The sequence below is a fragment of the Argentina anserina genome, chromosome 1 (assembly GCF_933775445.1).
Source record: "Argentina anserina chromosome 1, drPotAnse1.1, whole genome shotgun sequence".
NCBI classification, from domain to species: domain Eukaryota; kingdom Viridiplantae; phylum Streptophyta; class Magnoliopsida; order Rosales; family Rosaceae; genus Argentina; species Argentina anserina.
The window spans coordinates 1805157-1819036 of record NC_065872.1 but is presented as its reverse complement, the minus strand read 5'-3'; the positions used below and the strand labels follow the sequence as shown (position 1 = coordinate 1819036).

The following is a 13880-nucleotide window of genomic DNA, read 5'->3' as shown; positions in this document are numbered from 1 at the left end:
GTTGCATGATCCGTGGATTGCCAATGTGATAATTACAATGATCGTTGTTGTCTGTGTAGCACAAAACCAAATCATTCAATATAGCTAGTACTTGTGGAAGTGGAACTTTTTTCCATCAAATTGAAGAAACTCTTCATTTTTAGAGTCACTTCTTTTGTGTCATGGATCAGTTCATCCCCATATTTGTTTAAAATAGTACCAAGTATTGAGGTTTTCTTCTTACTTTAGAGGCACAGAAAGCTGCCAATGAAATAGGAATCCGATATGAGACTACTAATGAGAGTGCACCACCTCTTTGAAATAAGCTTGCATCGACAAACATAGTCAGCACTGGGCAACCGACAAAGGATTTCACCTAATAGATCTTCGGGATGTCATAAACATTGATGGATGATGGTCTTCCTACTGCTAGTCGTTTTGATTCTCTAAAGTCGTGAGAGGAAGCTGGTTCTATTACTCTGCTGCGTTTTTTATTGGTAGCAACATTTGTGCCATGGCCTCTCGTTGAACTTCACTACGCACGATGCTTATCTTTTAATCTTGAATCAACTTAAAAAAAATCTCACAACTGTTTCTAGCCTCCTATTATAGAGTCACAATAACCAATCCCTTTTGAAGTAGGATTTCAAGTCAGAGAAGAAAATGCAATGGAATTCCTAAATCGAGTAGGAAACTAAGTCGATTCACGAGGCCTAACATTATACACATGAATGTAAGTGAAAGTGAATATGGTTTTCATTAGCCCTCACTGAACTCAGCCTCCTCCTTTTGAAGCTCCTTGGCGACACGGTCCCTTCTATTTATAAACACGAAGATGTTCTTCCTCAAATCCTAGTGACAATTGGATTTCCTAATGACAACTGGAGTGGGGAGAGCACGCTTCCGGCACGTGCTTGACTTGAGGCGATAGGCCCAACACCCTCCCAGCCCAAGTTATATGATTAATGATTAACAGGCGCGGACGGCACGTCGTATAGTAAATACCGCTCTATCCAATATTCCCAAACACAGCCCTAACCTTCTTCGTCTTCCTCCCATTTCTCCATTGATCATTTCTCTCAAGAATTCCAGGTACTTATTTTATTTTAATTTAATTGAAACAAAATTAAGCCAAGTTTTAATTTGATGATTCAATTTTCATTTTCAATTTCAATTTCAATTCTATGAGAAGGTTCTGTGTAAATTTGATTTGGGGATTTGATTTTAGGGTTTGGGCGGTTTTCTGAGGCCGATCAATGAAGGGGGAAGTGCAGCTAGAACCACTAGGAGGAGATAGGGAGCCGAACCCTAGTAGTGATTTGGACCCTTTGTTACAGGACGACGAGTCGTCTTCTTCGTCTCCGGCGAGCTCCAGTGAGATTAGGAATGAAGATATTGAGAATGGTTCTATTGCTTGCTGCCGCATCTGCCTCGAAAGCGATGCTGAGCCAGGTTGAGTTTTCGGGTTTAAAGATGTTACATTTTTGATGTGATCATGATATTGTGTTTGTTTCGTTGGTCAATATGTGTTGTTTTTTGGTGAAAGGTTGTTTCTTGATGTTGTTTTGATACATCAAGGTGTAATGTTTCGCCCCCGAAGGTGTTGGTGTTTGCCTATGTGATCCATTCGGAAGTTGAAATGAGTATGGTCTGGTACAAATCAATGATGCTTTGATGTTTACACTTTACAATCTTTATTGGCTGTAGGAATTACTCTTTGTAGGTCTTAAGTTTAGCTGAATTTAGGGTTGAAGAGAATTTTTTTGTACGCTGTGGTCAATGTTTATGCAACCTTAGGACTTAGTTTTTTGCTGCTTAGGCATATGAAAATGTTTATTGCTTTCTTTTAACAATTTTAATTCTACAGGGGATGAATTGATCTCACCATGTCTGTGCAAAGGCACACAGCAGTTTGTGCATACATCCTGTCTTGATCACTGGCGCTCAGTTAAGGTAATAACCTTTATTTTTAGAGTATTTCATTTGGCATCTGTTGTCTCTTTTCCCTCAAAGAGTGAAGAATTGCCCTGAACTTTTTCCCTCGGAACTTCGCTTTTCTTTTTATAGGAAGGATTTGCTTTCTCGCACTGCACCACTTGCAAAGCCCAATTTCATCTTCGAGTTGAATCGTATGAGGACAACACTTGGCGTAACATAAAATTCAGAATCTTTGTGGTTAGGGATGTTATCCTTGTATTTATAGCTGTACAAACAGTAAGTGATTGGTTTTTCACATTATGCTGCCTAAAATACGCTATGCCGGATGGTCTTCATCTGCTGTTTTTACTTTCATATACTGTTGGAGTTCTTATGATAGCATTTATTCATTATTCTCCAGGTAATTGCTGCGATCGGTGGCTTTGCTTATCTGATGGACAAAGATGGCGCCTTCAGGAATTCATTCAGTGATGGTTGGGATCGTATTTTGTCAAAACACCCTATACCATTTTACTATTGCATAGGTAAACTCTTATGCTGATAAAACCATTATTTGAAAATTATGTGGTGTAATTTTCTTTGCTTCATTGAAATATTTCAAAAATCTGGTGCTCACAAGTTTCAACTCGCAAGTATACAATTAACAACTCAGGGTTAAGTTGTTTATGTTTTAGATGCTCATTAGAAATAATGATGATACAAGAAATTGTTATACTTCATTTTTGTAGTGAATCGGTCAACAAGTTAGTCAGAGAAACAGAACAAGCACAGCAAACCAAGAGAAACAACCACAAAGAAAAGAACACAGGAACACAGATTTAAGGTGGTTCAGCAAATAGCTTTGCCTACATCCACCGGACAGAAACACACTTCCACTATGATAATAATGGGTACACAAGAAAGACTAAGAAGACAAAGACTCTTCTCTTCCTATCTTTCTCCTCTCTGCCCTCTCTCACCCTCTAACCGAGAATGGAACACACTATGCTCTTTGTCTTTGTGATGCCTAAACCTAGAGCATAACCCCTCCTTATATAGCCATAAGGACAACAAACATATTTCCTCACCAAATAGGAATCTTATTCCTAATAGTGGTAGGCTATAAAGCCTTCTCCTTCTACAAGTAAACCATCATCAATAAGGATTCCCTATCCTTATCGGAACACCATACTCTAAGAAACCATCTTAGGAAAAACACATGGGCTGGAAACCCAACAATTTTCTGTATCAATAGTGGCAGAATGCTAGAGCGCTAGACCTTCAGGGAAAATAATGGTTTCGAACAAGACAATCATGGATTCATGGTATTAGTTTCCGTACACATTTCTGTTTGAAGTAATTTGGGCATTTCTGTGTAGCATCAAAATAACTGTGTTTTGAAGAACTAATTTGGGCATATGGCATACCCACTCATGCACACACTATTCTGCCCCTTTCGTCATTTCATCCTTGTTATTACTTGAATCAGTGAAAGCTAATAGTCAGCTGTGTTACTCATAGTAGTGTCTGGGGTTTATGTCTACTAGTTTTGTATGAGAAGGATTATGATTTCACATTTGTTCTTAATCTCTTCCTTCTGTTGACTTGTATTGCATTGCTGCTTTATGCACTTGTTACCAGGGGTTTTGGCCTTTTTCGTGCTGCTTGGATTTTTTGGGCTTATACTACACTGTTCGGCCTTCAATAGCAATGACCCAAGGATGGCTGGCTGCCAGAACTGTTGTTATGGATGGGGAATTTTGGATTGTTTCCCGGCGTCTATGGAGGCATGCTTTGCCCTGGTCATTGTTTTCGTTGTCATCTTTGCTATTCTTGGCATAGCTTATGGTTTCCTGGCTGCGACTATGGCCATTCAGAGAATCTGGCAGAGACATTACCATATCCTGACCAAGAGGGAACTCACTAAGGTTAGTTGCACACAGTGATTAGCTTTTGATAAACTTAAAAAGAAATTTATAATCTGCATACTTTGGATAATGTATCATTCAGAAATATAAGATTCTTATAATTTCAACATTTTGCAGGAGTACATTGTGGAGGATCTTCATGGTTGCTATGCCCCACCAAAGTTGGATCCCGAACATGAAGAGCGTCTGAAAATGCTCAAGTTACTATAGTGATGGCATGGATGAGGCGTTTCAAATTGCCTTTGGAGTGTTTGATGTATCAGAATATGACATTGGTGATGTAACCACAACTCTTTTAAAGGAGCAGAGACACTCTTGTATTCACTAAAGTGTCATCCTGCAGGGCTGTAAATTGTGTTGGTCTCATCAACCTTGAAAATTATATTTCAAGCTGTACAGTTTTGTGGCATATTTCTTTCTCCTGGTTTATTTTTATGAAGTTCATAATATAGAGATAAGAGAATCTGAAATGTATACAGAACTTCACCAAGAGTATGACAGTTAGTGGTATGAACCACAAATCACTTGAGCAGTGTTGCATCTTGTTTTCAGAAAATATTGGTAAACATTGCTTTCAGATGGAAATTTCTCATTTTGGGGGGCATATAACAGCTTGTGATTTCACAACAGAATGGTAAGAAGACTTGTGCGTTCCGCACTCCCTTGCAATAAGATGTAGAATGATACAGTAATGAGATTATAACAGTCAATTTATCATTATTCATTAATGCGATTAAAGCACGTACAAATTTCAATAAAAAATGTTGACCAAGGTTTTGACATGGTATGACACCTCTAAAACTTGCGTCGAATATGCCAGTACGAGTTTATATCTTAGTACGTACCTTCAATCCTTCAAACTGTTGGCAAAACCTACCCAGTAAGATTTGTTTCTGGGTTCATACAAAGTTGGGTTCTCTAGTGTCACACTCACCCACTCAATTCTTTTAAATTTTCTGAAGAAATAGCGAGCTTTTGCGTGTATGGTGGAATATGTAACTTAATATTTTTGTGCAAGAAGCAAATCAATTAAATCTTTGTGCGGTTTTCTTGTACAGCGTTGTTCTGTTAGCCTCTTTTCAGTATTTCAGTTAAAGATAAATGTATTGTTGTAAGGAAATCTGAGCATATTTAGACTTTTTTTTGTGGTCAATATTTAGACTCTATTACAGTATTACTTACTACATAATATCTTCATTAAAAGTTTTCCAGTAATGCAGTTTCCAAACACAAAAATGAACTACCGTTTTCTTCTTACAGCCTCACATTTGTGAAAAGTGAAAACTACACATTCTTCTATTATTCTTCCAACAATGCATTTGTTATTTGTAAATTGTATCGTGTATTACAGTGGTTATTTGTTAATAGAAAAAAAGTCAAAAATCACTTGTAATACTTTATTAAAAGATAAATTTTTATGTAATTATATTTAACACAAAATGTATTTGACTTTCGTCTCAAAAAAAAAAAACAAAAAACAAAGTAAGCTGGCAAATATGTCTGGCAAGGAAACCCTGCTCCGGCAGTCCACTCAACATCGCCGCAAGGTTCATACGGATTCGTTTGACGGGAAGAAGAAGAAGAAGGCCAAGGAGACACCGAATCCCGAGGAGTTGAACTTGGAGTCGGAGGAGGCCAACAAATCATTCTACTTATGTTCTCTAGAGCACAGTAAGGACTGGGCGGCTTATGCTGTCCGCACCCTCAAGCTTTCGGTTCTGTTATTATCTTCGCCGGCGGACGATCCAGTACCATTACGGCTTATGAGGCCGGTTCGGATCTTCCCGTATCTGTGGGTTTCGGTCTTTGGGAATCCCAAATTGTTATCACCGGCGTGACACCCTGCTGCCCTTACAGCCTCGGTGCAATACGTGCTGACTCAGTTTGGCATACAAATCTTTTACGCCTTCGAGACACAAACAAACGCACAAGAGATCAGAAAGCTTGATGTCAATTTCCAAGGAGCGAAAATGACCCCTCATGGTGGAGCTGGGGGGCAAACTGTACGCTGTGTGGTATTGGATGGTGGGCGATCCTCCCTCATTTGAGGTATTTGACCCTGAAATAGGCAAGTGGGAAGGTTTGCCCCAGCCTCCATTTCTCGATTTTGACTATCCCTATTGTGCACATGGCAACTTCGCTTATGCAATCGCCGGCACAAAGCTCTTTGCCTCCCACAATGAACAACCATGTCCGGTGTTCTGCTTTGATGTTGCCCATCCCGACAGAGATTGGGGAGAAGTCCCTACTATGTGCGATGGTGGCTCTTTTCCGTTTGTTATTATGTCATTGTCTGAAAACCAAGAGACCATCACAAAAATCGGTGATCTGAGGATGCCATGGTTGTCTGCTGAATTGGGTCAGTCACAACGCTGTCACCTTTTGCACATTGGAGGTCAGAAAGCTTGCCTTGTAGTCTCCCAAGTCGAGCTCCCTGATGAAGACTGGCCTCCTTATGATGAGCCGGGTTCTCACAATACGCATTCCATTTCAATTTGAGCTTGATAAATATGACCAAGGACAAGAATAATTGCTTGGCGTAGGAAGAGAGATCAAAAATGGAATTCTCATGCATGCACTACACATCTTTTTGAGTCGGAGTTTCTTCTCTACTACATTCTTGAGGTTCATCTCGGCCGCTAACAAAAATAAGATGATCACCGTCTCTAATCACCTCTATATCGTCGATTTCAGCTCCACCATATTTGGTCAGAACTCTAGCCGGAGTGCAACCGAAATTCTTAGCACCAAGCTTGAGTAGCTCCTCGAAACTGGCAGGAAGTAACACAAGCTTCCCTGAAACTTCACCCTTTTCGGGGCAACTAATTGTCACTCTAGCAGGATTAGGATTATTCTCAGTACCCTCAGGAGTGATTTCTTCGGGTTCCCTAGCCGAGAACAAGTCCTTCTCTCCTGTGTGTGCAGCTGACATTATCCCGAAGAGTGAGTTGTGGAAGTTGTTAGTCCTGCGCCTTGGGCGGCTCCGACCCCATGATCCCCCATCTGGTGCTGGAAATGAGTTTTCCCGAGAGACACGACGGATATTTGGCTCACTTGTAAATCTCCCAAGGAAGCGAATACCAGTCTTCTGCTCAGTAGGATTAATGGCAATGGCAGATTGATCTTTGGGCTCTTGTCTTGATTGAAAAAGGTTCTTTATCTCTTCATGTCCTTGCTGGTCAGCTAGAGCTCTTGCGGTCCAGCCATGGAGGTCTGGTTTGTCGATATCAGCCCCTCTTTCCAATAGAAACTTCACAATGTCAATGTTGTCTTCAGACACTGCAACATGGAGAGCCGTGTAACCATTGCCTCTAGGAGTTGTGACATCACCTCCATGTTGAATTATTTGCTTGAGCAAGTCTAACTTGTTTTGCTCAGCAGCAAAGCAAGCAAATTGACTAACATCTCCATCATTCAAAGTTGCACCATTGTCGACCAGCAGTTTGGCAATCAATTCATGACCGTTCTGTAATGCCTCCCAAAGTGGTACATTTCCTTCCGAGTCTGTAAATCACAGAACACAGTTATGCTCATGTTTCAATATGTCAGTAAATGGGAACAATACATGTTCATGCATGCACAGTTCTTACAACAAACAAGGCCATTATGCATCGACTTCTTTCACCCTAAATAATACGAATGTACAACTTGTTTGTCGGCAGTGTTAGGAAAATCATGTCATTAAAAGGGTAACAATTCTGGTTTCCAGTTGGTTGCTTAGCTAGCTCTTCCTAAGATCTATTTGCGCTAACCAAGAGATTACATAACTATCAAGAAGTAACATCAAAGCTTTCCCATAGAAGATGCATCTTTCGTTCTTGCAATGTTGCTTGCATGTTGTGATAAAATATGGAAGATGATTCCATCTTTAAGATAATATACTCGATAAGATAACCATGCCAGATCCCCAAGAGACTCAAATAGGCTTTATATTAGTAATGCAGTTACTTATTTAAGAAAGAAGTGAAACGCAGATGCATGCCTCTCGCTCAATCATGTGTATTTAAGCAAGAAAGAAGCTGTTTTCGGATCATGTTATGAAGTCAAATGGTTTTCCTAATAGATACATATATATAATCGGTATGATGACATTGATTCAGTGTACTACAATAAAACATAATGCATCAAATAATTGTATGATAAAGTTAGCAGTTAATTAGGAAAGTCAACACTCAACAGATATGATATTCTAACTTGCTCTCAAGGGAAAGAAAAACTAAAGTCCTCATACATCCATAAGGGAACAAAATCAGGTCAAGCCAATTCCCAATAGTCAACACTTGGGACTTGGATCCCACACACAAAAATAAAATTGCACTAAAAAAATGTGATCTATCACAGCTGCAACATGACTACAGAAACTGAATCTGTACTGGAATTTTGTATATTATATAGGTCTGAATTATGTTTCTTATTGAACTTACAAAACACCATGCAAGCAACATTGCTTAAAGTCCACAAAATGGATCATTATTTCACTACAAGGCAACGCTCTCTAAACTGATATGATGTCTGGCGTTTATTATATGATCTATATTTCTAGGTGGGGAACTGAAAATTCAAAGATTTACTCCGTATCAAGACAAATGCATGTAATATGATCAACCTTTATACTGATAAAGTCAAATAATGACGTAAAGGACTTGGTCTTACCTCTACTGTTGGGAAGGGCTCCATAGTCCAATAGTAGAAGCACACAGTTCTCACTTCCTTGGGATGAAGCTATATGCTGGTGTTTTATAAATAAATAAAAGTAATGTTAGAAAGCATATTCAGAATTTTGTGTACTAGGAGAAAGTGAAATCAGTAGCAGAAGAATTTACACACCAGAGCTGTTCTTCCATTGTTGTCTGATTCATTCGGATCCAAACCTCGTTTCAACAACTGATGCAACAGCATGTCATCTCCTCTCATTGCAGCAAAGCATAGGCTGAGAGGTAGATCCATTCTACCACGAGCTAGCATGTTTTCAATTTCCATCAATACTCCCTCCATATATGGATCCTTGGTTTCTTTCAAATGCTGGATAATTGAGAAACGCATGTCAAAATCCATTCGAAATAGAAACCGAGGAAATTTTAGTAGGAGGCTAGATCATGTTAGCAGACCTGGAGGAGGTTATTCATTATTATAGTTCCATCCCCAACATTAGCTTGCACTATGCTTAGGAATTTAGTTCTGTTCAGCCGGAGTAGCTGAGTCAATCTTTTGGTCCTAACTGTAAAGAGCTGTGGCCTATAACAGAGTACACCTATTTCACCAATGAGATCACCAACATTCGCCTCACCAATGACCTGCAATTAGTTATACATTAGGCAGTCAGACTCCTCACCATCAAGGTTGCCAACATCAATCAAAGGTAAATAAATTTTACATGTCATAGTCAGATATTGGAGTTTACCTGTTCAACTCCATTCTTCAGAACAACTAAATCCTGTTAAGAAATTCAAACAATTTGTAATTTTTTCAGAAAGTAATCCGGAATAGAAAGAACAGTAAAGAGAATAATGCCTTTAAAAGTGAAAGTAAAACAAAAGATCAATTATTACCGCAGCACCAGTGACAAGTATATAGAAATCTGTGGGTGCTTCATTCTGCAAGATTACATCTTCTTTGGGAGGAAAGTACTCAGCTTTCATCTCTGAGACCTATGATTGAGAAGCGAAAAAAGAAGAATCGGCTAAACATATTACAGAACATATTATAGAAGTTCACTGTAAGACAAGTACTTCAAGAGAATTTTCAGATTGGTTGAACTTACCAACTGGAAAAGCAAGTCATTTGAAACCCCATGAAACAAGTACACCTTATCGACAAGAGAGTAAAACAGATAATGCGAAATGCTTGAGCGGATGGCTTTAGGAAGTGAATCAAGAGTCTCTTGTTGCTGCAGTCCCTCTGCATCTGTCCTGAACTTCAGACACAAGTGTGCAAGCATTTGATCCTGCAGGCGAACAGGCAGTTGGTTCCTCTGAGCAAAACCGGAGGCAGCTTGTATGGTATCCCTCTGTGACAGCCAATGTGAATTTTGAGATTACATATTGTTAATTTTCTTCTACCAAATCTAAAAAGAAAGCAAGAGTTTACTAACAAATTTTCGTGTCCGACTGGTCCCGTGGACAACCAAGTTGGTCATATTTCCGATCAAGTATGATGTCAAGCCAAGGTTGAAAAGCATGTAGAATATGTCAAAGATCATTTCCCTTGTATTGACAGGATGCAAATCTCCATAGCCAACTGTTGTGAGTGTAGTGATAGACCAATAAACTGAAGTCACGTATCGAGTCCAGATACTTTGCTGAAGAAAATCTTCCATTGATTTTCCAATCCATGTGTTCGCGGGGTCACGATAACGGGCTGCAAGAAGGTAATAGAAGCATCCAGCACTGTGAACCGCAAATAGGGTGACCTACAGAAATATCATTCAAATCCCAGTAAGATGGCAAATCATAAGAAAATTACTTATCTCATATAAACAATTCCCGAATCATTAGAAATACTTACACAAATAAGTTTTGCACAACGAACCCAAAAGTAATTATAGTTCCTGTCTTTCTCCAATCTGTGAAAACAGAATCATGCAAAGTTAGTACAGAGGAAATATGCACTTCCCTATCCGGAGCTAAATTAAAGAAAACCCTGTACCTGCTAAATAGAGCACTAACTCTTCTAAGACGCCAAAGCCGGAGCATGTTGAAAAAGCCATAAGACCGGAGAGGTTTAGGGGAGATCTTCCTAGCAAGTTCAGAAGGAATTGTGGATATGACATCAAAGAGTAACCACGTACTTGCGTACTTCCAAGCAATCTGCGTTTGATCGTCAACAAGTAGATATGTAGCCTTATCTAGGTAAGCCACAAAGAATGTAAGAACAATATCTATAGCAAAGAAGCCATTGACAACATTGTCGATAATGGCGAGTGGTCCATGTGGTTTCTTAAGAAAGCCAAATTCAAAGGGGGAGACCCAAGCAGTGTAGATGACCAGAACAACAAGAAATGTCTCCCAGGTCCTGCAAGAGACGATTTCACCTGAGCTGAGTTTAGCAGACGTTTAAAAAAATTCTCACAACACAGGCACCATATAGCTTGCATTATATTAGTCAAACCGAGTAAAGAGTTCCCACAACTAGTAGAAAATCAAAATCGCTTTTACAATGTAGATTTCAAACATAATATCTTTGTTTAGTGACTAGCAAAATCAAAACTTGACTTTGTTTCCTTTTGCACCAAATTCAGAATTTGCCAAGAAATCAAGAAAAGAGACCAAACTGATTGCTTTCCACAGTCCACACAAGTCAACCAAAAAATGTTATTGAAGCCTCCAATTCCGAACTGTTATTGAGACTTGAAAGTTGAAAGCTGTCTTCCTTCTTATTTCAAAAACAAACAAGCTAAGAAGTAAGAACACTGTAAATTTTGTAAATATGTCATAGAATAGAACGCTTTTCATTAACAACCACGTTTATCACATAGCATTCAAGCAAAACATGCTTTGGAGGGAAAAATAAAAATAAAACAGAAACAATCGAATCATTTTGATCACCGGAAAAAGGAAATTCTTGAAGATTTAATGTCGTCTTTTCTCACCGGAAAACGATAACAATGGAAGAATCAACGTAACAAAGAAACTGTAACTCCAAGAAATCGAAAAGAAGAAGACAAATATGACCCAAAACAAAAAACAAAAAAAAGCACACCACCAGTTGTAACGTTGTCACTAAACCACGAAAGCATGCAAAGACGATCACCAAGTTTTCAATGCCGTGTTCTTCAAAGCAGAAACCCAGAAGAGAAGGTAACCGTTTAAAAATAATTCAAGTGAGCTAGTTAAGTCAAACCAATTATGCAGCCACCCCCGAAATATATTACTACATAAGTATTCGGATCGAAAACAAAGTCGACGAACCTGTATCGCTTTTCGTACGGCGAGATAATAAACCGGCCGAGCTTAACTCTCCGGTTACTAGACCTGGCGCCTAGAGACGGCAGTATTCCGGTGGTGAGGCTATAATGGCTACCGTCTCTAGACAAGTCCAGCTGCTCTTGGCCGCACATTGAAACACCTCTGAACGTCATTGCGAAGTTGGTTTTTGTCTTGAGATTGTTTCAGAGTCTTTTGAGTTAGTGAAACAAGAGAGCTTCTGTCTCCTCCGGGTTTAAGCCACCCAGAGATCGCTATAAATAAGGTGCTTGGTCTCCCTAGAAATATTATAATTTGGATATATTATAATGAAAAGGGAAGGTAATAATTCGGTTTTAAACTCGATACGACTACACTGTCCCTCGTTGACGTCATATTTTACGGTTGAATTTCCTTATCGGACCCATTCCTAGTATACAGTGGTATATCTAAGGTTTTGACTCTTTTGGCCCTATGATTTTGAGGTTTGTCTCCCCCGCCAAACACCCTTAACCGTCCAATAAACAATTGAGTAAGAAGTAGGAGTGGTTTAAAATGTGTCTCGGACCCGATCGCACGTGTTATTGTGTTTAATGGAAAAAGATGCACATTTTTATTTATCAACATCTTTTTATTTTGTTGTATATGTTTCTTATAGGAATGGTATAAATTTGCGAGGAAACACTTTTTAGTATTAACCTTTGGCGGTTAGTGTTATATGTAAAGAAAATGTGTTACGTGCTATGATAGTGTGCACCTGCATGTGTATCTTTGCTATCGATAATTGTTTTGCATGCCGGGTAGACTGTGTAGTAATGTTTGATGCGGACATTGAAATGAATTGTAAACTTCCCATATATGGAGTTTGCAATTTGGTGTCTAGATTTTAGACTCACCCACCAAATGGTGAAATCCAAAATAGCTAGACTACAGTTTATTACGACATTCAAGATAGCTAGACTACACTTTATATACATTAATGTGTACATATGTTGATGAGTTGATCTCGTGTTGCACATGTTCATCAACAATGCACCGACCATTTTGTCGCATCTCCAGCAACATTGTTAAAATTGAAATGTGTAATTATTATTTATTTTTTTGTAAATACGAGTTCAGGCAGCATTGCTAACATGTAGCAATCTTCTTTTAAAGGGAAGATTTAGCAATCTTTGAGAATACAGTACATTGTTTTAATCCATTGACTCATATGGAAATCCAAAAAGAAGGGAAGTGAACAAAATGTGCTTATTAATGTTTGAAAATATTGTGGGCCCTTCTGGCCATAAGAGATCTTTTTTTAGGTATTTTAAAGAGATATCTCATTCACTAATTTTTTTTATTACATTTTCACATCTCGACTATTCAACTTTTAGAGTTTAATGTGTATATCATCTCTATAAAATTTCAGCTAAAATGATGATTGTTAATGTATCAAACTTAATAAAAACAATGGTTGAAAATATTGTGGGCCCTTCCGGCCATAAGAGATCCCTCTTTTGGGTATTTTAAAGACATAACTCATTCACAAACTTTTCGATTATATTTTCGCATCTCCACCGTTCAATTTTAGAGCTTAATATTTAGATCATCTCTGTAAAATTTCAACTAAAAAAATGATCGTTAAGGTATCAAACTTGATGAAAGTAATGAACGCACAAAATCTGTCAAACCTGAATCATTCATGTTTATAAGTTTAAATTCATGTTTTAAGTGTTTTAAGCACCTTCATTTTGACTGAAATTTACATATGTAATCTACACTTTAGACTCTAAAAATTGAACGGTGGAAAAATGAAAATGTAAGCGAGAAGTTAATCAAGTGACTTATCTTTTTTTTTAAACAAAAAAAAAAGATCCTTCACTAGAATGGCTATATATATATAACCTAATTTTATTGCATTCAACTCAATTCTAATATGAGATCGTTTTGAAACCAAGGAAGATCATATTCCATCTCGTGAGGATCGATCCACTCATTTATATTTTGTTGACCATCCTTTCCATATTACTTCGATATATCGATACCTATCTAATAGAATTACGTACGTGAGAGATTGATTCTTGAGATGAAAAGTAAATATAAACTTTGCTCTTGTTTCCTTTTCCACTCGTTATTCTTGATCCGTCGCAGATCGCTTTCTCTTGCGTACTTT

At 38.4% G+C, this 13880-nt stretch overlaps 2 protein-coding genes across 2 annotated transcripts; one reads left to right on the top strand and one right to left on the bottom strand.

Moving 5' to 3' along the window:
* Nucleotides 1–957: 957 nt before the first annotated feature.
* Nucleotides 958–4243, top strand: LOC126796104 (uncharacterized). Its single transcript, XM_050522871.1, has 7 exons — nucleotides 958–1071; nucleotides 1208–1431; nucleotides 1847–1932; nucleotides 2047–2193; nucleotides 2318–2441; nucleotides 3538–3824; nucleotides 3942–4243. The coding sequence occupies exons 2-7, from the start codon at nucleotides 1236–1238 to the stop codon at nucleotides 4032–4034; spliced, it is 933 nt and encodes a 310-aa protein (XP_050378828.1). The 5' UTR covers nucleotides 958–1071; nucleotides 1208–1235; the 3' UTR covers nucleotides 4035–4243.
* Nucleotides 4244–6339: 2096 nt separating this feature from the next.
* LOC126796063 (potassium channel AKT1) lies at nucleotides 6340–11971 on the bottom strand. The gene is made up of 11 exons (XM_050522831.1): nucleotides 11732–11971; nucleotides 10470–10835; nucleotides 10329–10386; nucleotides 9916–10233; nucleotides 9586–9831; nucleotides 9374–9472; nucleotides 9226–9258; nucleotides 8933–9118; nucleotides 8652–8846; nucleotides 8478–8553; nucleotides 6340–7328 (listed from the first exon to the last, which is right to left on the bottom strand). Exons 1-11 carry the CDS (start codon nucleotides 11899–11901, stop codon nucleotides 6403–6405), a joined length of 2673 nt encoding a protein of 890 aa, XP_050378788.1. The 5' UTR covers nucleotides 11902–11971; the 3' UTR covers nucleotides 6340–6402.
* Nucleotides 11972–13880: the final 1909 nt, after the last annotated feature.

What these genes read in the sequence shown, in the direction of transcription:
- LOC126796104 (XM_050522871.1), top strand. Translation starts at nt 1,236, where the DNA reads ATGAAGGGGGAAGTGCAGCTAGAACCACTAGGAGGAGATAGGGAGCCG. An exon ending in CGAAAGCGATGCTGAGCCAG is followed by an intron (nt 1,432 to 1,846) that starts GTTGAGTTTTCG and finishes TTAATTCTACAG; the next exon opens with GGGATGAATTGATCTCACCA. An exon ending in TATTTATAGCTGTACAAACA is followed by an intron (nt 2,194 to 2,317) that starts GTAAGTGATTGG and finishes ATTATTCTCCAG; the next exon opens with GTAATTGCTGCGATCGGTGG.
- LOC126796063 (XM_050522831.1), bottom strand. Translation starts at nt 11,901, where the DNA reads ATGACGTTCAGAGGTGTTTCAATGTGCGGCCAAGAGCAGCTGGACTTG. An exon ending in ATGACTTGCTTTTCCAGTTG is followed by an intron (nt 9,473 to 9,585) that starts GTAAGTTCAACC and finishes TCTCAATCATAG; the next exon opens with GTCTCAGAGATGAAAGCTGA. An exon ending in AGCCCTTCCCAACAGTAGAG is followed by an intron (nt 7,329 to 8,477) that starts GTAAGACCAAGT and finishes TGTGATTTACAG; the next exon opens with ACTCGGAAGGAAATGTACCA.